The sequence below is a fragment of the Lasioglossum baleicum genome, chromosome 9 (genome assembly GCF_051020765.1).
Source record: "Lasioglossum baleicum chromosome 9, iyLasBale1, whole genome shotgun sequence".
NCBI classification, from domain to species: domain Eukaryota; kingdom Metazoa; phylum Arthropoda; class Insecta; order Hymenoptera; family Halictidae; genus Lasioglossum; species Lasioglossum baleicum.
This window is the reverse complement of record NC_134937.1, coordinates 8,516,515-8,542,422: the sequence shown is the minus strand read 5'-3', so window position 1 is coordinate 8,542,422 and position 25,908 is coordinate 8,516,515. Positions and strand designations below refer to the sequence as shown.

The window sequence follows — 25,908 nt, the reverse complement described above, 5'->3', positions numbered from 1 at the left end:
CTGCGAGACCAGGTGCGGAAAAACACGTCGCGTCGACGCGGGTTCCAGGGGACGGAAATATGCGTGGACCGACAATACCGCTGGACGGAAAAAGGCAACTGGGATTGTCTTCGGGGGGTACGCTAGTCCAGCCAGGTGGGGGCCAATCGAAGGAGAGGCTTTCTCCTGGATCACGGTTCGCCGGTGCTCCTTTACGCTGCAGCCTCGTCATTTTGGAGGGGATATCTATATAGGCTGTCCATTCCCGGTGAGCCCCTTCAAACTGTTCGCGATCCTAAGCCCGTGCGCGCATATCGAGACACCCGGGGATCTATCGGGATCTGAATAGCAACCCTGTGCCCTCCCCCATTGGTCAAACAGAAAGAGAGAGAAAGGGTGGTGTCTTCCGGGAGCGAACTATAGTTGCGCTCAAAAGTCGAGCGCTAGAGGCAATGGCTAGTTCGTGGTGCGATGTGAGAGAGTGCAACCGAGAACATTAACGAACAGACGTGAAACTTATTCATTTCGATCGATCCCGGATCGAGGAACCAGCCCAGGGTTTGCTACGTGATTTTCGTCTTGGAACACTCTGCACCATGGTGAGTGATGGATCACTGGATCGATCGAGCTTCAGTGCGATCTTTTGATCGAGTCTTTCTTCGCGTGGTACTGCTGATAGCTGACCGGTGTGATCTTCATTAAATATTAGATGATCGCATAAGTTCGTGACTGATTTGTAAATAAAATTCAATGGTTAAATTTTAAAGAATACAACTTCGTTAATCGATTATACATACAGTCACTATTCTTTTCTAATTGTAGACAATTTAACCATTTTTTAATTTGAATTTAACGCATCTTTAAAATTTAACTATTGGGCACGAATTTATGCAATCGATTAAAATAGAAACGTAGCGAGGTAACAAAATTTCATCGAAGTCCACAAATAGTCGTACTTAAACAGCGGATCTTTGTAAAAAAAATGAAAATTTGCTATCTGAATCGCAACAAACTGGAGATATAGTACTTTTAAATTCTTCCGATGTTTCCACTGTTTCAAATTACTCTTACTCGTTTTCGTCATAAATGCATGAAATCCGCTGTCCGATTATAATTGCTAATAGTTGCACATTAAATAATTATTAGCATAAATTCGAGTCAGGCCACGTCGACTCCGAATTTTTATAGGAAAGTAAGTCAACACGGCCATCGAGCACAGACTAATGAAATTTGTAAAACAGTCAGGATGCGTGTATGAAAGGACAACGTTGTCCAGACGTTCAGGAATTTCCCGGATATCGTCATTCGATTCTAGCCGCGAACTTTCTATTACTTTATTAGTCGATCGAATCGTCGGATTGCACCCACGCGCGTACGGAATGAAGGAACCAAGTTGTGGAAAGCAGCATTTCTTTTTTAATTGTCACTCCTCTCATGCGAATGAGGCAGGGAGTATATCAATCCGTTTCAGTCGATGGAGAAATTTAAAAGGAATACCAAAGAGTCAATCTATTACTATAAAATGGTCAAAACAATTTACTATTGATCGTAAATTGAATTGGATCGAAATTGATGTCCGGTGAAAAAATCGATTTTCATTATAATATTATAAGTTAACCAAACATTGTTAGAGTCTACAAGCTGCAAGAATATTTAATAATTGCTGTGTATTATTATAACAAGATCTTATATTCTTTACTCTTATATTACTGATCAAATAATTCTTTGGGAATCATAAAGACAACACTGCCATAAAACATGATCTAAGTCCTCGGAGCTATAACTCACTTACAACTAGGATCGCTAACAATATTTACTCGATACAGAGAGGCAACGAGATTATAATGATTGGCCCTGATACAGTTTACTGTGGATATAAAACCCCTTTTAATGTGGTCATCAAAATTTTCAGCAAACCAGGGAGTTTGATTTGGGTTGTAGAAATTTTGGAAATAATGTACAATTGATCAAATTGTTCAGATTTTGTGTGATTTTTGTGGAGATTAGTGAGGAGTAGCGAACTCGTTGAACAAAATGCAATTGAAAAATTGCTGATCGTTTTCTGTCGGATCTAGTATAACAATATGAATGGGTTGGCTGTGCCAGTCGGCACGAAATCGAACCGTTTCAGCAATTAACGTAAGAAACAGGCGTAGTCGGATCGGGTAATGGGAAAATCGAAGCCGGTGCTAAAGCCATGCCGGCGGCGGTAAGGAAATGGGGGTCAGTGTGTGAACAGCCTCGCTCCTTATGTCGCAATTCAAGAGGTCGCCGACCGTCTTCCTCTTTCAATCCTGTTGCCCCGTTTCTCTCTCTTTCTTTCTCTTTTTCTTATCGCACGGGAAAAGATTGAGTTGTTGCAGCCGAATTTCCGCTTTTCCCCGTCGCGTCGGTGTACGTGTTTTCGTCGACGATCAGGGACACCGGTGCCACACGAACCCTTCTCTCGTTTCCTTCTTTCCTTCACCGTGTTCTATAAATTTTTTAGTTTCCCTTCGGTCTCGCGTTCGTTCCTTTAACACGGATCTCGGTACCTGCTGGAAATCCTACGATGTTAAAAATCTTTCATTCTTTCGTTCCTGCTCTTTTTTTTTGTTTTACATTGAATTCACATCTGTTCTGCGTTCAAAAATGTTTCTTGTACTAAACAATGCTAGAAATATTGTCTTCTATTATTATTCTACGTACCGTTCAATGTCCAAAGTGGTTATGCGACAGAAACACATTTTTGTTTGCAATGTGGTGTGCTTAAGAAATCAGGAAAGCGCCGCGTCTTGGGACAATTAGCCCTAATGAACGTAGAGAATCCTCGGCGTCGAGATGTTGCGTCAATGACGGCGGGTATTTATGCGTTCTGACGAACTATCACAATTCACTTTCTATCGCAACGATATAGGATATCATCCGAAGAATCCGCGCGGTTACGCGAATCCGCGTATACAATTTACGACGAATTTCATCGGCGAACATTTAACAAAGGCGCGGTAGCGCCGAGGAAACGGGAAAAAGGGAGATTCCTGTGGTTCGAGGACTTATCGCAGCCGCAAATCTTCATTGTCTATTAAGTCGGCTGTATGCGCGGCTAGAAACGATAGATCCAATCTATCCTGTCGGCCCGTGCCTCGCCATTTCCCTCCGGCTTCTCGTTCCGCGCGAGAACTGCCAATTTCAATCGGTTGCCCAATGAAGTCGCCTTAAGGAGGAACTCTGTGCCTTTGCATTTTCCTTAACCATAAAGCATTCTCGAACGTGTACGCAAAGGGATCCTTCCGAGCACTGTCAATTTCCCAATGAACACTCGCCTTAAGAAATTTTAAAAATGAATGAAAAGTACAAATCAGAGGCTGCGACCGCAATTTCTCTTTTATCTCTTTCATTTTCGTACTTCGTATTATTCGACTGGTGATCGTCGTTATAATCCAGTGCGAGAAGAATATAAAATTCAGATTGAAGCCGCACCGAGAGCCCAGTTATAATAAACGAGGGGGTTGAACAACGGCCGGTGAATAAATCGTTAACGAAATTCCTAGAGAGCAACGAAATCAGTGTCAAGGAAATCCTTTCGTTCCGTATTTCCTACTGTCTCCACTTTCTGCATTTCCTGCTAAGACTTTTAATTACCACGATCTTCATCGCTTGAATCATCAAACCGAGACTCTGCCCGTCCGAGGACACGTGCACACTTCTCGCAATTAGCGCGGTATAAAGAGCTCTCTTCCTGGTGGTTTCCTTCCTCGGTGTCCACGCGAAAGGGAATATTATAGACGAGCGGATGTCTCGCGGAAACTTGAGAGCGTCCTGGAATTCCGCTTCCTCGTCTGATCCTTAGACATCCTCGGAATCCCAACCCTCTAGACGACTCCTTTGAAACGGAAGACTTCCCCACTCAGACTCTTTCTCCTTCAATTCTAATCCTCTTAATTGTTACTCGAATAGCCGCGCCAGCATTCAGACAATCTTCGGAAAAGCTGTAGTTTCACTCAATTTCGAAAAATATCCAATTCCTTTTTCGTACGATTCACACAGGCTGTGATATTTTTCCTGTTAATAAATCGTTAATAAATAGGAAATAAATCCTGTTAAATAAAAATGCTAATAAATAGGAAATATCCACCGTTAATAATTTCAATAAATCAATTCAATTTATTTGATGTCTAAATCATTCGTAGACCGAATTGAGGACTCGGTAATTATTTGTATTTTGATTAATTGCAAATGGTCACCGAATTGCAGACAAGAAAGGGCTAAGAATTATTGTTATTTATATATATATATTACAGTTATAAAATTAAGTTTTCACATTTTCGTATTCCGTCTCGCATGAAATGGCATAAAATCCGCGGACAGGTGACGAACGCGTTTACCGTTTGTCGGCTAATTGAAATCGCGGGGGCGGATTTGCCAGCGGAGTCGGTCGGGATCATTTCCAGCGGAAATCCGAGTTGAATGGTGGATCGGAACGGAGTCGGTCGAAATGCTCGAAGGCGAAAGTTACCGAGCTCGGATGAGGCCACGAGAAGAAAGTCCAGCTGCGGCGGTGGCTGGAACGCGATAAGTGGAACGGACGATACATCAGGAGGACACGGGAATCGGGCTCTGTATAGAGAGCCACGTGAGAAAGGAAGTTCGATCGTTCGAATTGTATTTCGCTTGATAACTTGCTCTCTGTGCGAACGACACTAACGCCGAAGGCTGCGTAGAATTATGAATCCCTGATCATCGTGAAAGTCTCCGGCTGGAATCTCTTGGCTCGCACATGCTTCATAATTATCGCGGGGATCGTTATAACAATGGACACGATTACCGCACGTCGGATAAACGTGATCCATTGATCGAGGAGGATAGGGATCGATGGGAATGATTACGCGAGAGGCTCCCTTCGTTCGCCGCACAGTGGTCTATTTGGCCAGAAAAAGTGGAAAAAGAACAATTTTAACGTTATTTATAGGCTCAAGGTTATAATATTATATATCGTTGTGGATTCGTCTTAAGATCAGCTACAACATCTTATGAAATACAAAACACATTTTAGCATTTAGAAAATCAAATCCACCTCAATTTTTTGTAAAGAAAATTTTTTTTAGAACTTTCATATATTGAAATTTGTAGTCGTCTGAATACCGTTCCTCTTTTGTTGGAAACATTTTCTCCTCAGATTATCGAGAGCCTATGAAAAAGCGTGACGATAGTGGAACATTTGAACTGTCACTTTCAAGCCTTATAACTTGAAAAATATTTTATTGTAGTGTTTTGAAAAGCTCTCGAAACAAGCTACAAGAATATGCAATAAAAAATAGGCAGTTCTATTTAAGAAATTGAAGATGACCTTTGCGTGATTTTCAAACGACTATCCAAGGTCCAATCAATAACACCATTTCATGTCCCCCTTGAAACCATACAACTTTCGTCTGAAACATTTTTCGCTAGGAGAAAAATTAATGACAGATTCGGAATCAGCGCGAAAAGCTCTATAAGAACCACCCAACAGTAATTAGGAAACATAAAAAAAAAGTTGAAACTTGTTGTGGACAGTGTCATTAATCAATTATCCGATTGACGATTACAATCGAAAAGAATGTAATCGTTAACCGCAGTTAACGACTAGAGTAGCAGTTCAATTGTTAATTGCGATTACAAATGTGAAGTAGAAAATTCATCAATCGTTGATTAAATTTTTGCCCGACTCAGCCGTGGACTGCAGATGCTACGCATTCGACAATTTATTTTTGAATGTGGTGTGGGAATAAAATTGTAGCATTACCAATAAAAACTTAATGAAAGCACAACAGATATTCCCGATCGCAAAAGCTCCGACGTTTCCCGCGTGATTTGCCAGAAGCAAGCAGAGAAAACAAAGAGCACAACAGAAAAGTAGAATTCGCAAAGGATATGAACAGCGAGAGAGAAGTTTTTTTTTAAAAAGCACGCCCGCCACGCAACGATTTAACTTGAACAGAAAGCGAGCGATGGAAATTGAACAGAAGCGAGTGGATTGCCAAAAAGAGCACAGCACCGTGCAAAATGGTGCTCGCGGGGTAAATGCGCGAGAGAACCGACGCGGCGCGGCGGGGGGCAAAAATGTTTTTAATGAAAAGGGCCGATCACGACAATTTCCAGTAACGAGGTATTTCGCCGTCGTCGGCGCGAGTAGTTCGCGGGGAACGAGAGCTCGCTCCGGTAATTAGAATTCTAGAGAAAGTCGATTTCGTGCTGGAAATTACAAGTTCGAACTGTTGCAGCGTCTCTCGTTAGCGTCGCTTTGCCGCCTTGTGTCGTAAATCCATTCGTGTGTGCATAATTCCATGAAATTTTCATCTCTAAGGTCCCGGTCGACCGATCGTATCTTTTTTCTAGGTCGTCGGAGCCGAAAAATTCGAAAGCTTTTTCGGGAAAGCGTCGTCGTCGTCGATCATCGAACCTTTCGTCGCCCGAAAGACCGTTTACCTCGGTTGTCTTCGGGGATTTTTCGATGATCCATGGTTGCACAATTTTACGTAACCTTCCCGAAACTCCGCCGGAATTCAATTGTCTCGGCACGACCGCTGCTGCAAGTTTCTATACAATCGTGCGATACTTCGCGCATAATAGCCGTGGAGAACTGATGGAAACACCTTTCCGGTAGCGTCGCTGCATTAGGTGTGCAAATAAGTTTGGCGCCTTTTTATTCAATCGCTCGTAAACTTTAGTTTTTCAAGCTTTTACTTAACCCGGCGTTAGTTAGGTGGGATCTCTCACAAACTCCAGAGATTTTAGATTGATTGTAACATTGTAAAGATGTTTCATTAGTTAAGTATTTTTGAATAATAAAAATTTAATTTGCAAGCCTCTTAAGCAGTACCTAATCTTATAATTATCTTATAAAAACCTTACCAACGCCGGGTTAACCGAAACGAACGTACCAGAAAAACTCGGTTCAAACTTCTTGGTGAAAATCTTGGCGTTTTACGGCACCAGCTGGAAATGTCCGCAGAGGAATTTAAAAAAATGTTTATACGACCCTCGAGTATAAGATTTCCGGGCCACCTCGATGAACTTATGGAGCGCAATCGACGCAATAAGCGATTCTTCTCAGAAGCGAAATCGCCGTCGGACAGTTCGATAAGGTGCGACGACGAAGACGAAACGAGAAGACCAGGAAAAACGAGGGAAGACGTGGAAGAACGAAGGAACACTCGACGATAAAGCGCCAGGCTCCAGCGTGATCGCCTTTGGCCATTCTCGACCAAAGTGAAGCGTCTCCGAGGAACCTTTCACGCGGAGCCGCTCTCGAGCCAGTGTTCGAATACTGCCGAAAGGCACATCTCTGTTTACATCTGAATGAACAGAAAAAGAGGAGAAGAGGAACGGGCAGAGAGGGGGAAAAAGGGCTCGAAGAATGGGCGAAAGCAGCCGTTTCCGTAAGCAGAAAGCTTCGCTAACGATGCCGGGGCGTATCCGAGGGCTAGACCCGGACAAAGTTCCAACAGGAGCGAAATTTCAGAGGCTGTCGACCTGTCGAGACGCCCACCATTTTATCATCCTAGAAAAAAGGAAAAATGTAACACTGTACACGTCTGAGCGTTCGCAAAGAATGAAAGACTGGCGCGAACCTTTAAATAGAAATTAAACTTCCTTATTTTTGGTTATTCATAAACAAAATTGTTACCATTGTATTCCTCTCGATTTGCTAATTGAAATGACACCAAACATGGCATGGCTACGATCACAATTACTTGTGTAACAAGCGAAGTTAAGAATTCGTGTACCTCTACCGTAACTGTGAACTCTAATTATGATCGTAATTGTATCGTGTTTGGTGTCATTTTAATCAGAAAAACGAGACGAATGGGATGGTGAAAGTTTGATTAACGGAAACCAAAAATAAGAAATTTTTATATTTGAATGTAAGGTTTTTGAAAACGCTCTAGACACCGACAGTTCAAGAAATTCGTGCCGGATACGTTTATATGTCGATGGGGTCCGAAGTTATCGGAACGACTGGGGATCGCGTGTTTATCAGCGAGTATCAACAAACCTCGATAAACTTCGGTTCTCTCCAATCAGTCACGGTTTCGTGGTACGTTAAGATTGGATCGGCCCGAGGGGATCAAAGGAATTGAACGTGGAGTCGGATAGACGTAAGGAAAATGGTGACTGTGCTGCCCACGCTTTGGCTAGTTTCAGACTAACAGGGGCGTGATAACACAGTCGGTCAGCTGGCTCGATCCCCTCGGTCTCTCTCGGACACGAAACGAAGCGACACGTGGCGATTCGAATGGCAGTGTCGTGCCGTAACACGATCGAGGAAACGACACGCGAAAATGCCACATTGGCCGGCCTTCGGTGTTTCACGCTCTACTTGCATGTCTCGACGGGAGAAACTGATCTCGAAGTATCTTTCTCTCTTTCGTAGACTTTCGTTTCTCGTTCGGACCGGGGTGCATTCCGTATGAAAGTTCATTCAGTCGAAAATTGTGCCGGCCGTAGGAGCCGTTTAATGCGAAAATGGCGCGAGTCATTATTTGTCTGTTTATCAGCACATCATTTCGCTAAAAATAATAGTACAACAGTAGAATTGGACTCATTTTAAAGCTTGAACCCTCTACTTTTCTCACACGACGTCCATTTTGTCCGAGATATTTGTGTACGATATTTATGAAGATTCTTTCGCCTCTTAAAACCATGTGAATGTGGATGTTATTAATTATTCTTGCGACGATTAGTCCTCAATAAAACTTCGAATTCCAAAAGGGTGAACCTTTCTTTCTTTTTTCTCATCGATCCCTATATCTATCCTCCTTGATCAATGGATCACGTTTATGCAACGTTTGGTCCAATATCGTATAAATCGAAAAGTCTGTAAAAACATAGCCAAAATCTCTGTCGTTACGAAACCACCGTAGATTTAACCCTCGGATTTAACCAACGGGCGATTTTTATTATAATTGACGAAGCTTATAGGACCGTTCACGGATCTGATTAATATTATCAACAGCTATTCATTTAGTTTAATTGCCACAAACTGAACACTTGAATGACCGAGTGAGCAGGTTAACAATCATGTTCGTTAAGAACGAACATTGAACGTGATGTTTACGAACGAGGAGGCAACGAGTCCGGGAAAATCGACGTCGTAGTCGGCCGAGTCGTCGGAGAAAGTCACACGCTGTCTACGTGCGATCGAGAGGAGGATCGTTTAATCGCTGGATCGTTTGACCGAGGAGGAACACGCCCGAACTGTCCGGGAAAGGTGGATATAGTGGGTATCGCGCACAGGAATTGTAACGCGTGCCACACCGCGGCTTTCTTCGACAGTGAAAGGGAGAGTTTTTTTTCGCGGGATCCGTTTCGATCGAGGGTCTCGAGATTTCTCGATCCCTTTCGGTTCGAAAGCGTGCTTCTCCTCCTACTCCTCCTCCTCCTCCTCCTACTTCTACCTCCTCCTCGTTTTACGAGCAAGTAGGCGGCCCACGAGTTATGTAGATCGTGAAGCTCATTGGAAACTTGTTAGAAATTAATACCTGACGCAAACGGGAGAGGATCGAGGCTCACTGGAGCGCGCGCGTGCTTCTGTGTCGGGAGCGGATTTTTCTTCTCTCGAAACCGCGACCGGTCGACCCCATTCACGATCGACGATCGCGATTCTCAGAATCTATTGTCAGCTAGCCGGCATTATCGCGTCGTTTCTGCTCGCCCGGCTCCCACGGATAATTTGTTTGATTCGATTAACTGCGACCTTTACCGCCTCCCTGGCCTGTCCGACTCGCCTCGCCAAATTACAGGGATTAAAAATCTTATTAGTGCGCCGCAATTCCCCATACAAATTCCCATTTGCATGCCTACTATTACTGGTGTATTACCACTGGACGGAGTTCGGCATTAATCGATTAAAATTTTAATCAAGATCGATTGATTAATGTGTACAATTGAAAAAGGTAATGATTCGATCGATTGATGAAGTTAATCGTGAATCGTTGATTAAAAGAAGAAATCATCGAAAAAAAAACATAAAAGCACGTAAACAGAATGTGTATTGTAGACCAAATGACAATACACCTAAATTCAGTTTACATTTTTTTTCTCTAAAAAAGACGACAACTATTTTAATATAATACTATACGATTTGAACTTTTTCGGAAAGTTAGAGCAATTAGTTTACTACAGGATGTGAAAAGAAATTTTTTCAGAAATTTCATCGGAATTGTAGAAAAAATACTAAAAAGTTGTATTCTCAACTTTTTTATGTGGGCCTATATTGAAAATTTAAAAAATATGTTTTTTAGATCATTTCTGATACTGTACGGTGATATATGTATACGAAATGGTGACTAAAAATAGTTAATTTTACAAAGAATTTTTCGATAAAGAAAATACCAACTTCTACGCACGGGTCTGAACGGACCCCGCCTCCGCCGCACAGTAATCCAAGGGTTAGACAGCAACGGGGATAAATGCTCGACAAAATTGCCAGTATCGAGGAATTGCTTGTAATCAGCGGGTCCCGCTCGCGGATCGCAGATGAAAAAGATGGAGGGCAATCGGAAAAGGAGGTCGAGGCACCTTTCTCTCCTTGAGAGAAGAAGCCGCTTCTCTGAGAAGGCGCGGTCGCCTCGACATCGCTCCTCGCCGAATAGAGCATAGTTCACCGCGGACTTGCCACCGGTTCTTCTTGGAACTGGCGAAAACGAGGATCCGCACGACGCGAAACGACACTCGCGAGGTGAACCAGATGATCGACTCGTGTATGGTCCGCTGGAACTCGAACGAGTTCGGTGCCGTGACTTTAGAAACGGGACTTGAACAACGACGCGAGAGAAACTGGCATTTTTAGCTGTTTCGGGACAACTGATCAAAAACAGACTTTTTATAACAGCGAAAAAAATTGTTGAGTGAAGCACTGTTATTTAGAAAGAGGGATTGTTGTTTCTATCACTTTGGATCTGCTAACTGGGTTAGCAGAGGCCATCGTGGTTGCAGAGAAATTGGAAACTGTATGAATTCAATATAATGTGATTTCGAAATGAGCTCTGCAATTTAGAAGAAAGTGGAATTCGAAACATTTCTGAGCTGTAGATAGAGAACACTATAAAAATTGTCCACCTCAATCGCAACAAACTACAGGGAAATAAAAATTCATTTTCTTTCCTAACGGATCCAGTAGATTAAAAATAATATGGCAATATGTTCAAATGAATGTTTCTACTGTGTTTCGCGTTATTCCCACTCGCTTTTATCGCGAATGCATAAAATCCGCATTTTATGGATCAGCTAAAATACAAGTGTACAAAATGGACACAGATTGGCATTTTTACCATGTCGAGACTTCGTCCCATGAAATCGATCATCGCAGTGAAAAACAAGTAGCAAGCTTATTGTACGTAATGTACATTGCAATTTAATAATCTTTTAACGAAAGTGTAAATTGTGAAATGAGTAAATAACACTTAGGGAGACTTATTGTGTAACTATTTGCGAAGAGTGCCCGGATTAGACTATTTTCTGAGCTGATAGTGATTTGTTTTTGCGGAGATTTCGCAAGGAGAGAAAACAGCAGCGAGGTCCATTTAGAAAATCGCAGGCAATGAATACTGATAGAGAGACGTTCGCTGTACCAATTGTAAGATAAGCCACGATGAATATACATCGCATACTTTATTGCGCACCGTCGTCGGTCGTCTCAAGTACATTATACGGTGTTTATTAATACGTCGTGTTCTCGTTTCGCTAGTCGCCATTTGCGTAATCACGGCTAGCATTCGCCATACGTTTCCCCGGCAAGTTCGTCGAAAAACCTTTCTCCGAAAGAAACGACCCGTTTACCGACTGCGGGAATGCATTGTTTTATAACTGGACCATGAATCTTCAACATGCACACTTCCCGTGTTCCTGTGTTCTGCTTATTTCTGTCATAAATGTACAAAATCTGTTTATATTACACGTTATTTATTTAGTATCTAGTTTTCGTTAATATTTCTATTGTCTTCATTCAGTCCTAGTATTAAGTAGATCTCCATAAAAAATTTATACAGTAAAGTCGCGTTTACTGTTCAACAGCCTGTGTTCTGCACGGACAGTGATCGCATACCGATATTATTTTTTTATGACTGCGTCTACAGCGCCGACCGCGCCGAGAGTTCAAAAGAAATCCGAACGAAGAAAAGGACAGCATGACAGTGATCGCGTACCCGATCGCCGACAGTAAACGCGACTTTACTGTAAAAAAAGCACGCTTGACCCGATGTCCTTTTTACCGACCTGCAATAACAAAGTCAATTTTGATTTTTCGTTCGTTTAAAAATTTGTGGACAATAATAACATACGCCTAAAACTGTACAGGAAAGAATAATATTAAAAAATTTCACTATTACATGGTAGAAAATTCAGAAACAGCGTATTCCTTTTATAAACCATTAATAACAAAGTCAACGTTGATTTTTCGGCGGTCTAAAAATTTGTGGACGACACCGACGCGCAACTTGAACTATCCCCAGAAGGTAAACAGAGTGTAGGCTTTCGCAGTTCCCCGTTAAAAAATCGCTAAGTATCCCAGAAAGCAGATCCGACGTCGAAAATCGGGTCGATTTGCGTAACCTGTTTTACGATCGGTACGAGTCCTGGGACCGAAATTTCGATCTGGTAACCGTCTCGGTGGTCCGAGCAGGTCCCGAGGATCACGCAACGTCGTGACGCAACCGGCGTTCGTAGTGAATCGAACGCGAGCTGCATCGGAATGCGTTTCCCGGCGACGTACGAATGATTGTTGCCGGTCGAGGGTAAGCCGGGCACGTAGCGAACAGCACGAATCAATCGCGCGACGCCGTCCGCGGGTGGCTCGCGAATCACTGTGATTTCACAGTCGGTGGTCCCGTTTCTAAAGTGACGGCCGGGAGTAACGAAGAAAGCAGAAAAACCGTGGGCCCGTGTCCGGCACGCGATTTTCATTGCGGAAGATATCGCGTGCCGTCGATCCGACGCGCCTCGTAATCGGAATGATGTCAGTAGTACGGCGTCATTTCGGACCGCGAGGAGGAAAGTCAGCGATTCCCCGACTGTAATTGAACCGGGGGAATCGGTGCGTTGAGATCGCTTGATCGACACAGGGATTATCATCGTAATTACGACGACAGCGCGCGGAACGCCACATTAATTTGCTTCAAAAATCCCAAGATATAACGCTTCACTTATTTTTATTTCATACTTCAAATCCAAGGATATAGTACTTCATATCCTAACCCTTGAGCGCTCTGCAAATTTTTAAGTTGCTTGAATAATCCCAGGATATAATACTTCCCCTACTTTCACTTAATTCTTTAACCCTCGAACGCTCTGCAAATTTTGAGCTTACTTAAAAAATCGCAGGATATAACACTTCACCTATTTTTACTTCATACTTCAACCCTCGAGTAACCCCCAAATTTTTAATCCGCTTAAAAAATTCCAGGACATAATATTATACATTATCTTTTTGTACTTTAAAGTCTAACCCTTGAGCGCTCTGCAAATTTTTAATTTGCTTAAATAATCCCAGCAAATAATACTTCCCCTATTTTTAATTAATTCTTTAACCCTCGAACGCTCTGAAAATGTTTAGCTTACTTAAAAAATCGCAGGATATAACACTTCACCTATTTTTACTTCATACTTCAATCCTCGAGCAACCCCCTATTTTTTAATTCGCTTAAAAAATCCCAGGACATAATACTTCATCGTTTTGCACTTCATATTCCAACCCTTGAACGCTCTGCAAATTTTGAGCTTACTTAAAAAATCGCAGGATATAACACTGCACCTACTTTTACTTCATACTTCAACCCTGAAGCATCACCCTAATTTTTAATTCGTTTAAAAAATCCCAGAACGTAATACCTTATGTTGAGAGGTCTGCAAATTTTTAATTTGCTTCAAGAATCCCAAGATTTAAGACTTTCCCTATTTTTACTTAATTTTTTAACCCTTGAACGTCCGGCAAATTCTTAATTTGCTTGAAAATTATTTCCGAAAACAAACTTTTTTCTCCTGTGAAAGTGAAAAATCGATTTCTGAAAGTTTGGAGTTTAATTCGAAAGCAAAGTCCAGCAATTATTGATCATTTCAGCAGGAATTGAATCGAAGTTAATTACCGTGAAGTGAAGTGGATGCACAGCCTCCCTGCAATTGAATTACACTTCAGCCAACTATTATTTTCGATAGCATTGTTCTGCCGAGTGGTTTTCATTAGTTTTCTTCGGTAATTATAACGCAATCTCATAAATGATTACACGATGGACTCATGTACAACTCGATTGTTCAATCCCATCTCATTAACCGAAGAATCGTAAGCGGTAATTGAACAGGATGATTGAAGGTATTTATCCTCCACGAAAAACAACATTTTTTTAATTATCGAGAATTTCTCTTCGGCGAACAATACCTGCCGCGTTCGATTTCAACCGGAGCCAAGGAACAATCGAAACAAAAACAAAGGGATTCGGATAATTAGGTAACGATGCGGGAAGTCGAATTTGCATCTTTCACGGTACAGTAACGTTGGGATTGCTTTTGATCCAGATTTTTCTGTAGCAAAACCGCGGTTACGGAAACGCCGATTACGTGGAACGAATATTATTTTTACGGACCCGAACCGTTCTGCCTATTGAACTTCAATTATAGCTTAACCTACAAAAACCGGTCGCCATGGCGCCGGTGAACGCCGGTGGAAAATATTCGGACGAATTGTTAATCGCTCACTAAATTCAATCGGATGGAAATATTCATATTTCAGAGATTATCGAGATAGTAAAAGAAATTACACAATCACCAATTTTTTCCATCAAAACTTTCCGGTATAATTCATTTAATAATTTTTTCTATACGAGAATAATATTGGTTCGTGGTGCGTTTGTTTTTAATGTAGAATGTAGACTGCAGATTTTATGAATTTAATATTACTGGAACATTATTTACAACCTATTAAAATTAATATTAAGAGGATATTAATGTTCATGTAACTTCTCTTTCCTGTAAACGATGCAGACAAATTTTATTTTGCATAGAAAATTAAAGAAAAATTTCATTGTTCAATGGAAAGATATTTTCCGGATATATGTTCGTTGATTCGAGTGAAAGATCGGCCGTGCAGACTTGCTTGGCATTTATTAGAAATCACCCCGCACGTCGGCGCTATGCAGTTCGCAGCTCGTTAGCTTCGGTTGCACTCCAGATATGCCGCGGCACTTGCACCGAAACGCCACGCAATGCGAAACATCGTCTCCGGCAAATTTTATTTTAAAATTTTTGCTCTAAACGGTTAGTCAAACAGTAAGGAGCAAAACTGATCACACACACTTTAAATCAGAATAACCTTTTTATGAATGGACCAAACGACTTCAATTTCTCTGTAAAGCTAGAAGAATTAGTTTAGTAAAGGAGGTCTAATAAATAAGTTTAAAAATTAATTATTTTTATAACCAATTGGAAAACATCTATGTATGTGTATGATCCCAAATGGAGATAATAAAGAGGCTGATAAAAGTAGTAAATAATAAAGTAATAATAATAATGAAGATGTCTACGTGTATAACCAGGATGCACGATGCAAATTCATGGACTGCGAGGACTCTCTGACTCTGCAAGTATGCAATTCCCCGTTATTATGAATATCAACAAACAAGCTGTGTTCGAAGTTTCTAGATGTTGGCCGGGTACGTGTCTCCTGTTAGCACCGAATCAGGTTTCTAACTCGACCGATAGCTAGGCAAAACAGTGAATGTAGTCGTCCTTCTGGCGGACACGAAAACGCAACACAGAAATTTGCGTCACACGCGTTTACATTTTCATACCGTTCTCTCCGCTACCTGAACTCAGCCAGCAGGACAATTAACTTTTTCCTTATCGACAGCATCGAAGCTTGAACCCGCGTGCACTCCTGACTCATTCGATTGCGTTATTGTTAATTAAGTTCCACGCTAACGGAAGTCCTTTTCCTGATGTGTGATAGATATAGCCATAAATAGACAGATCCTTATGCAAAATAAAAATTGTTCGCCTGAATTGCGACAAACTGGAGTGGAATCGAAATAAATTTTATCATCATTGTAATATTTTTACTGTTTTACAACAGTTAACAAAAATGTCTAAAATCTAAAATAAAATTGTGGACAACTATTGAAGATTATTTCAGATATTGAACATTATTGAAGGGGATAGTCGCATCGCCTCGTTTCCAGTGTATCGTAGAATGCTATTCCAGTTAATTGTCGACTCAGCTTATCTTAAATAAACGAGAATCTCGTGTAAACAACGCAAAGACGTTTGCAGTTAATTAAAGGAATCTCATCGATGTTTACGGCTCGGGACAAATGGGATGAAAGTTGTTCTAAGTGAAAATAATTATTAATGGTTTTGTCAGCCACGAGACTTTCAGCCGCGAAACAGTAATTTCCAATTACCGGACAGCTGGTGGCTCGATTCTTCTCGTTTCAATTAGAAAATTCCTGCCGATCCACCCAGTGGAAAATTATGAAAGCTGGTGTTTAGATAAGTAAAACTCGGTGGGGATCGTGTCTCTCTTTCGTTTTTTTCGCCGATCGTCGAAGCGTTCTCGTGGTTTTGCTCCGGTGGAAAAAACCGCGAGACTTCGTTTAATAGCTTGCCAACTGAATCGTGGCTAAGTACTTGCCGCGAATATTTCGATTTCTTATGTATTTCGTGATCGGCCGGGGCCGGATTGCGGTCCGGTCCGTTCCTTTTTCCGCCTCCTTTCTCGCAGAGTCGTTGTCCCGAATACGCCTTTCAATCCTCTATTAACTATTAAGCACGTTATCGGTTAGCGGTCACGAATATGCTGCACGGTACGAGAACCAATTGATTTCAGGCGAAACCGATTCGATCCCTTCGTCACTGTCACTCGATTTCTGACGTTGATCGTATAACTACACGCATCTTTCGTCGCTATCATGTTCGGACTCATTTCAATCAGAAGATCGTCGTGAATATGTTGCTAAAAATTTTGTTAAAAAATCATTGGAAATCAAAACATTTCATTTGCATTTAAAATGATCTGGTTCGTCCAATTTTCTACTTATGCGAGTGCTCTTTTGTTAGTTTTCGAAAATGGTCTGATGCTCCACTTACTGAATTATCATTTGGTCTAACACCGTTTTTGATGCTGCTGTTATGATCATATCTTTTCGAGAACTGCTGGATTTTATGCACTGAAATTGTCTGAATGAGAGCTCGACTAACGCAATTACTGTAAGCGATCAGATACCGCTGCGAGATAGCTCGCCTTGTTATAATACAAATTGAACAGCTATTTCATGTTCAACGATCGTTAATTTCCATTCACTCGAGAAAACAATAGAATAAATACTGATGCAAATGTACACTCTCGTGGGCTGATTTATGAGAGCGGAAATGAAATATCTGGATAAATGATTTCACTAAATAACGCAAAAAAATATATGGAACCTGACTTGGAACTTAATTAAAAGTTTCTAGTTTATCGCGTCCCACTCGAAAACTTTTAAAAATTGTTACTTCGCTGCGAAGCCGGTCAAAATTAGAATTCTGTACCGAAATGCACGAATGTTTTCGTTCATTCGTGCAAGTATCGCAATGAAAGTCGCTAATGACCTTCAAATTTTTGCGAGATACTAGAAACAGTCGCAAGAAGTGAATGTATAGCAAGTTTCTAAATGACCGTGCAACATTAGAAAAAGTTTCAACAATTTTCTTTCCAACAATAATCCGAGTTACTACAGATTTGTCCAGAAATACTTAAATGGATAAAATCCGTAATCAAAGAACGTTAATCGGTGAAAAGAGGTGTTTGCGTTATTCATAAAATAAATTATGAAAGTAGGAATTCGCATGAAGATCCACGGTCTGGTTATTAGTAGACTGCGGATTATATGCGATTTATATTTTGCATAAAGATGCGCGGTCTGGCGATTAGTTTCGCCGTCTGACGAGTCTCCCGACTGTTTCCAGATTGTGCGGAAGTGTCTGTCTTCGGCAATAGCAATCTACAGTTTGATCCTGTCGGTCGAGTTCGGCGGTGTTGAAGCCGAACGATGGTCTCGACAGGTTTCGAACAGCGAATGGATCCCATTACCGGATCCAAGGGCGACGCAAGCTCAGCTGGAACAAAGCAGTCCTGAAGTGGGTCTAGTAGCGAGCGGCACGGCACAATTACCACAAATCCCTCAATTATCCTTGCCACCGGCCCTTCAGCAACAGTATCAGGATCAGCTTCTGCAGCTGCAAAAGACGCAGGAGAACATTCAGAAGCTGCTGCTCCTGCAACAGCAACTTAAGGCTCAGCAACAACTTCTTCAGGTATAGTAACATTACTACATTCCCTGTGACTGTTCAAAGTATCGAATCATATAACATGCTTGGCTCGATTGTTGAAAACTTTCATTAAATGCAGAGAAGCTCGTAGAGGTCAGCCATCGAATTGAATCTCGTGGATGTTTTTATTCCAGCAATCGCAAACGTTCTTGCCGAGCGGGTTTGGCAACGCGGAGGAGGAGAAACGGTTGCAGCAAAGTGGATTAGGGCATCAGCAAACGGACTTAGCTCCGGAGGATCTGGTGCCTCCGTTACCGGCCACGGAAGCGTTGCCTCCGGTATTTCCGGCGCAGAGCTTCCTTCCGGGTCAGCGAGCTCGGGCTCCTCCGCCGACGAAACACGACAACCTAAACGTTCCGCAGGAATTCACGAGTTTGCCCGGTCAAAGTTTCAAGAATACCCACCTGCTGCAACAGGGTCACAATGTCGGGGACGCCGAGGATATTCGTGAGAATCAACGACCTACCGGGAAACACATGAAGGAGCCGAGTCAGGCGACATTGAACGGCCAGGTGCAAGGTGGTCAGGACGATGAAGAAGAGGTTCGTATCGAATGAAATTCTTTCGAACACCATTGTTCTGTTCAATCGGTGAAACGAATCAATCATTTCCAGGTGCAGCTGATCTACGTGCCCGCAGAAACGTTAACCCAGCGAGGTCAAAAGCGAGGTCGCGGCAGGAAGTACCCGATGCGACAACAGCAGCAACAATCGCACCACCATCATCAGCAGCCGCAGTCTCATCATCAGCACCTGATCCTGCAGCAGATCCAGCAGGAACGCGAGGAGAACAGGCAGTTCCTGAACGAGGAAAGGATGAAGGAGTTCGCGAGGTTGAGCGAGGAGCAGAGAGCTCTGGAGCGGAAGGCTCGCCTGCAGCAGGAGGCTGTTCAGAGGGAGCAAGAGCTGCAGAGACAACGAGACGCGGAGAAGAAGAAGAAGGAGCTGGAGAAGTTGGAAGAGATGGCCAAGCAACGAGAACTGGATAGGATCCGTGAAGCTAGAGAGAAGCAGAGGCTCGAGGAGTTAGAACGAAGGAGACAGGTGGAGATTAGGATGAAGGAAGAGAAGCGCAGGGCCGAGGAGACGGCCAGGCAGAGAGAAGCGGAGAGACTGGCTGCTTTAGAGAGGCAAAAAGAGTTGGAGATCCAGGAAGCGCTGAAGCAGCAGCGAATCCTCGACAAGCAGCGTGAGGAGGAGACCAGAGCTGTTAATCAAGGACTATCCGAGCACCAAGGTGGTCAAGCTCTGCCCTTAACTAGAGATCAACAGGATTTCCATCGTCAGCACCATCAGGAAACGTCTAAACCGGTGAGGAGCAAGCTAAGGGGACGACATCGTCCGAGGAATCAATATCAGGAGCAACAGAGCTACCACAGAGAACCCACGACCACCCCATCCCCTAACCAACCACCTCTATCCGTCTACATGGGAAACTCGAACTCGAAAGCCAACAATGCCAGAGTGTCCGATGTCTTGAAGCTCTTGAAAGACGCTAAGACGATCGCTGTGCTGGATACGGTAGGTCCTGACACTCCCCAAGTGTTCGTGGGACCTACCAACCTGGATCCTCCGTCCGGCTACGCTAAATTCGATCTACCATACCTGTCCTCCATTGATCACAACAGGGTCGAGAGGAAAGTGGACAAGCTACCGTTCTTCGTAGCTCCTCTCAGCTTCGATCCTCCGCCGGGATACTCGAAAATCCCATTCCCAGCACCCCATATAGGCTCCGTAGTAGTGAACACCTTGGATAACACGGATCCCAAGGATGGAGATGATCAGAACCCTAGTCCAACCCCGCTGATCGAGCCTAATTCTTATAGCGTTGGACTCGACAGTGATCTGGACTCTACTACACCCTTGTACGAGCCGCAGACCACCGTAGGATACACCCAGGAGATGTCCAACACTCCTAAGTACGAGCAAAGTTATTCCACCACCTCGCAACCTGGATATTCCGGAGCCAGGTTTAGGTTCAGGCAGTACTATGGCGAGAACAAACCAGCCTCTGTCATCAGCACCGGTTATTACGAGGATCAGAGGCCTACCACGAGGAAGCACAAGTACTATGATGACAATGCAAGGTCCACGGAGAGGCCTAGAGGAGAGGTTTCTGTCAGCCAGATGGAGGAAGTCTCTTACGCGACCACGCCGAGTTTCAAGGACGGTCCAGTAGGTCCTCAGGATCCCTCCACCAAAGAACAGGAGCTGGCTGCTCAATTGGCGTTGATTAATCAGGAACTCGCTCAGCAAAGAGAAACTGAGAGGTACAATACGGGACAGTATGCCCAGGATGACTCTACGACTGGTCTGAGCAGTACTTTCGAGGGTGATATCAACACTGGCGAGGCTAATGAGGTTAGGGGACCTGTCGGACCCACGCAGTACAGTCTGCCAGCTGAACTGCCAGCGATCTCGCCGCATCTTCCTGGTCTGGTTAATTCTTTGCTGGATAAGAACGAAGGACTGCAGACTATCACAACCGCGGCCCCGCCGACCACTACCGCCGCCACTACCACCACTGAACGCACCCCTACCACTACCTACAGAACACGGGGACGACAGAGGTGAGTGACAGCGACTTAGAAAATTCGAATTTAGTACTTTCGTTCCTTCGACACCGTGTAAAATCGTGGTCGAGAGCAAACAGCAGACGCGCAGGAGGCGATAAATAATTTGTCGGACGCTTTCATGACTTCCATCTGAAGTTCCGACGATCGGGGCGAACTTTCCCCTCGGGATTCTCGCGAGAACCCGCGGTGGAATCGATTGTCCAAGTTGAAAGGGGCGTTCAAGAAACGGTGGAAACGCAAGGAAATGTTTTGTTTACTTCAGGAACAGAGTTTCAACCGCGAAACCAAGGACAACGACCCCAGCGCCGACCACAAGGGTAAACGTCGACCGGAATCGAAGACCGTACAACAGGTCCAGGTCTAGATTCACGACGACAACCGAGCCGTATCAGGAATCTTACGAGCCGTCTAAATCAAGGATTCCGGAGACGACGTTGAGATATAGTTCTGAACATAGGAGGCCTGCCAGCAGGACGCAGAAGCACAGGACTCGCGACAGGACCAGTCAGCAGTCCGAGGTAGGCACTTTATCATAAGCTTTTGACCTTTCCGTTTCTCCTTTCAGCTCCGAACAGATTGGAGGAAGCAAACATTTGTCATCAAAGTAGATATAAGTTCTTGTTCCCAATGGCTCTCTCCTAGATCATTTATTTGGGGAGACATTTCAGTAAAAATATAAATCCTGTTCGTTGGGTGAAGTCGAAAACACTAGCAAAACTGTTTACATCATCTAAAAACAGTATCTTTATTGTAATAAAAACGAACAATTATGTTTTGTGCTCGGACACAGAGTCCTCAAGCGCAAACGTACGACGTCTCAAACAGCGAAGCAGGATCTCCACCAACAGGAGCCGGTTTCCTACAATCAACGGTCCCAGAAGCAATTCCTCATCAACTGGACACAACGTCTAGCCTGAGCGACTTCACCCCAGAAAATTATCCACCAACCACAGCGGGCACAACCGAGAATTATCCGACGGTGAACCACGCATCCTCATTAATCTCCGAAGACTACGCCAGGAGCCAAAACTATCCGCAGACGGTTCCCGATCAGTATCGGAGCGGTTACGAGCAAACTGTCGAGCACACTGGTCTGGAAAAGACACCGGTAAACGGATTCAATTACCAAGCTCAGAACGGAGACCCGTCGGATCAAGGAATTCTCCAGAGACCGAAGGACTACCAACTGGACGGGAAAGCAGAGAATAGCGACTTCGAATTGGCTACCACGCCGGACCCACGGTTCAAAACGACGGAGGAGCAACGTTACTCGTCAATTTACGATACGAACGTGCCGCAGACGCAGCCGGAGTATAGCTTGACCGGACAGGATAATCTTCATCGATTGGAGAGCGAGAAGATCCAGACCAGCGTGCTCGGCAGTGATCAGAGCCAGCAGCCTATATTCATTCCCCTGCCGGAGAACAAGCAGGAGGACTATGCGCTGCCTGTTTCGTCCACGGAGCTTCCCCTAACCGAGGTTAGTCCTTTCATAATGAATAAGCTTGGAGGACACAGCTTCTCTTCGTACTTTTTTTAATACATTCGTAACTTTTTAACTCTCGCGAGGCTTTCGCCAATTTTATCAATGCTGATCAACGTTGCTCTTCTTAGTGGACTGCTGAAAAAGAAATTGACCACTGCATTATTTGAACACTAAAACCTTCCACGTGGGGTCAGATGACACATTTTAGTTTTATTTGACAATTATTGAAATTGTAAAAGTATTTTCATGGGAATCCATATAATCGCACAAGAGATATAAATAAGTTTAATCTCGTTATTATTATAATACTATACACATCAGTTTTGATGGTCGGTAGCTTTAGTGTTAAATTTCGTCTTCTCATTTTTGCTGTGCGAAATGGCTATTAGAAAATCAATTCCGTGCAACGAAACGCGTGTCGAAGTGAAGAATAGTTATTGCAGATTACAACGGAGGCCACGACAACGAGCACAACGCCAATCGTGATTCGTCAGCGGGTCCGAGGACGCATCGGCAGCCGTGTTCATCACGAGCCATCCGTTCAAACGAGGAACAGAGGCGCGCAGGACGAATACGTTCGTTTCAACGTCGTCAATCAGGATTCCACTCGAACGTCCTCGAATCGACAGAGACCCAGATCCAGGACACGCAATCAGAACCACGGATCTCAGGTTCAGACCGACGGGAACGAGTACATCAAGATCCACGCGGTCCAGCAGCAGAGGCAAGTCGCAACCACCACGACCACGCCGTCTACGACCACCGCCGTAGTCGAGAGCCAACCGGAAGAGGACGTCGACTATGGATTTATAAGGCCACCGAATTTCCGGCCCGTACATCCGGTGGATAACAGGTTCCAGGCACCTGTTACCTTCCGGCCACCGATCTCAGAGGTGAGCTTCCACATACACGTTCACTCTAGATCCTTGCCCAGGATGTCCTCCTCTTTATGTTGTTGTAAATTGGTGTTAAAGCACTCGGCGAAAAAATACAGTAAGATGTTTCTGATATTTTCCATAGCCATCCTCAGAATCACTTTCGTGTCTTGCAATTGATGAAAACAATTTTCATTTTGCCCAAGATCCGCAGTCTAGTTATGATTAAACAATGATTAAACGATCCCAGAGGTGAGCTTTCAAATACACGTTCACTCTAGATCCTTGTCCAGGATGTCCTTCCCTTTATGTCGTTGTAAATTGTTGTAAAAAATACAGTAATGTATTTTTGATATTTTCCATCCTCAAAATCACTTTCGTGTCTTGCAATTGATGAAAACAATTTTTATTTTGCTCAAGATCCGCAGTCTACCGCAGACTAAACAAAAGAGCAATGTCAATGTTCTTAAAGTTTCTAATTTAATCGAACGAACAGGTGCCACAACAGTCCTTGTTGCCGAACGACGAAACCGCAGTGGAGTCGAGTCCTCCGCAAACGCAGTTGTCAAAGGCTCGTCAGAAATATCAATCGGCGCCCAATCGTCGCGTGTCAGGAAAATCGACGACGTTGCCGACGACGACGACGACGCCGACGCCGATCGTCGAGGTTGTCACCACGACGGAAAGAATACCTGTTGCCACAGTGTTGCCCGACGAGGCTGTGTTTCCGACAAGAACGAAATCGCGACCCGACGACTCGAGGCAGACGAGGATCAGAGCTCGGGTACGACGACCCGGAAAGAAACGGGTACAGAGTACCAGCACTACCGAGTCCGTTCTGGAATCTCACAACGAGCTACCATTGGACGAGAATTATCCGCGCATACGAGCTCAGCCAACAACCACCGAGCACCAGGCGAACCACTACGAGGACAATTACGAAGAATCCTCTCCGTTCCCTCAGAATCGCAATCCTGCCAGCCAACAGTTCTACGAGACCTCCAGCGAGAACGTGAGTGTTCGTTGTTAATCTCGCTTTAAAAGTTTATGGGAGAAGGATCGCTTCAAGCGAGTTTATTTTACTGGCCGATTCACCCTTTACCGGCGGCAATCTCTTTAATGCACGAGCTTCCGGCTGCTGGCAAATATAATAGACTGCCGTATAACGCGGTCAAGAAATTATTTAGCGAAGACCTGTGTACAGTCGCAATAATATTCGGACACTTTCAAAAGAGCTTTTTTAATACTGTGGATCGTACCACTTGAATTTTCTCTTTATCACGCTTCTATTAACTTGAATTTTAAACCTCTTCCCATAGTCCAATCTTGCTGAAATTTTATATAACAATATAATATATAACAATAAAAGTAGAGAAAATAAAATATAGAAATAAAACTTTTTAAAAATCACGCTTATTTTAAAATGCACTAAAAAGGAGAAAATAATGTTTTTCCTGGTTCTCCATAAAATATCGAATCTAGTTAAACGGTTATTAATATTAATATAATAATAATAATAATAATAATAATAATAATAATAATAATAAAAATAATAATATTTTTCTCCAAAATTTTAAGCAATCAGTTCAAAATTTCATCTGTTACAAAATTAGTGCCGGAATAGACAGAAACCATTAGATTCCGAATAAAATAAGCTCGCATAAAGTTGTGGAAAGTTCCACGAAACTCCATACTTCATTGCAAAAACTGAAGTGGCAACGGGAGAAGTTTTCAATTCGGTGGAAGATTGTCGGCCGGAAAATCGATAGTCGCCTTCCGGTTGCAGATGCTTACGCGAACTTACGTAAACTTACAGGAAACGGAGATCCGTCGTCCCTAATCCATCCGTTTAATACAATGATGAAAAGTCTAATGATTGAAAAATATACGGAACAGAAAAGTGTTCGAATCATCTGAGATTAGAAATTCGAGAGCGACCGGCTCCACCACCTGGTTTCTGTTTTGTTTTATCGATTTCGGCATGCGAACTTCGTTACGTGGTCGCGGGGCGTGAATAATGGCGAAGATAATGAGTTTCGCGTAAGCCGTGATACGCAAACCTAAGAGATCATCTCGATATGTGCTTTGCCTTTTTATTCGTTAATCTCTATCTGGAATCCGAAATTCTGTGTCAGCCGATTCATAAAATCAGATAAAAATAGTGTTTACAACGCTCGCTGTGCGGCTAACTAGACTTTAGGGTCAGTTGGAAACGGAAGAAGTTATCGGGCTTGTTCGTCGTGCCACCGGCAACTATAGTTATCGATACTAACTAGCTTACGATCTTTGTGCACTCGCGAGTATGATTAATTAACGTTGTGAAACTACGTAATGGAAAACGCTTTGTGCAATGGAGCCTCGAAGACTGTTTTCGTCCCATCAATACCAACGATAATCGAGCAGACTCGTGCATATTTTTAGAAACAGCTTCTCTGTTAAATTTGCATCGAAATTTGCATCACTTGCAAGGGACGAGAACAATCTAATTAACTTGTAATAAGTTCTACTTAACATGTCGGTTGAGAGCATCTTACAATTATATCGTACAAGAAAGTGGATCATTTTTAGGAATTTATTACAGGGAGACTGGATGACGTAGGAAAATTTCGAAATTATTTTCAAGTTTGTCGATTAAAATCGATTAAAATTTCAGCCAAGATTGATTGATTAATGTATGTATA

At 43.2% G+C, this 25,908-nt stretch overlaps 1 protein-coding gene across 2 annotated transcripts in view; it reads left to right on the top strand.

The window, feature by feature from the left end:
- Nucleotides 1-250: 250 nt before the first annotated feature.
- LOC143212195 (uncharacterized) overlaps nt 251-25,908 on the top strand; it is a 30,507-nt gene continuing 4,849 nt past the window's right edge. Inside the window, exons 1-8 of one of the 2 annotated variants that reach the window (XM_076430688.1) lie at nt 251-578; nt 17,929-18,276; nt 18,426-18,833; nt 18,906-20,860; nt 21,129-21,384; nt 21,657-22,346; nt 22,796-23,245; nt 23,724-24,239. In XM_076430688.1, coding sequence (XP_076286803.1) covers nt 576-578; nt 17,929-18,276; nt 18,426-18,833; nt 18,906-20,860; nt 21,129-21,384; nt 21,657-22,346; nt 22,796-23,245; nt 23,724-24,239 — 4,626 coding nt within the window. In that variant the 5' untranslated portion in view covers nt 251-575. Of the gene's footprint in view, nt 579-17,928; nt 18,277-18,425; nt 18,834-18,905; nt 20,861-21,128; nt 21,385-21,656; nt 22,347-22,786; nt 23,246-23,723; nt 24,240-25,908 lie in introns of both variants that reach the window. The other variant, XM_076430687.1, reaches the window with a different exon arrangement.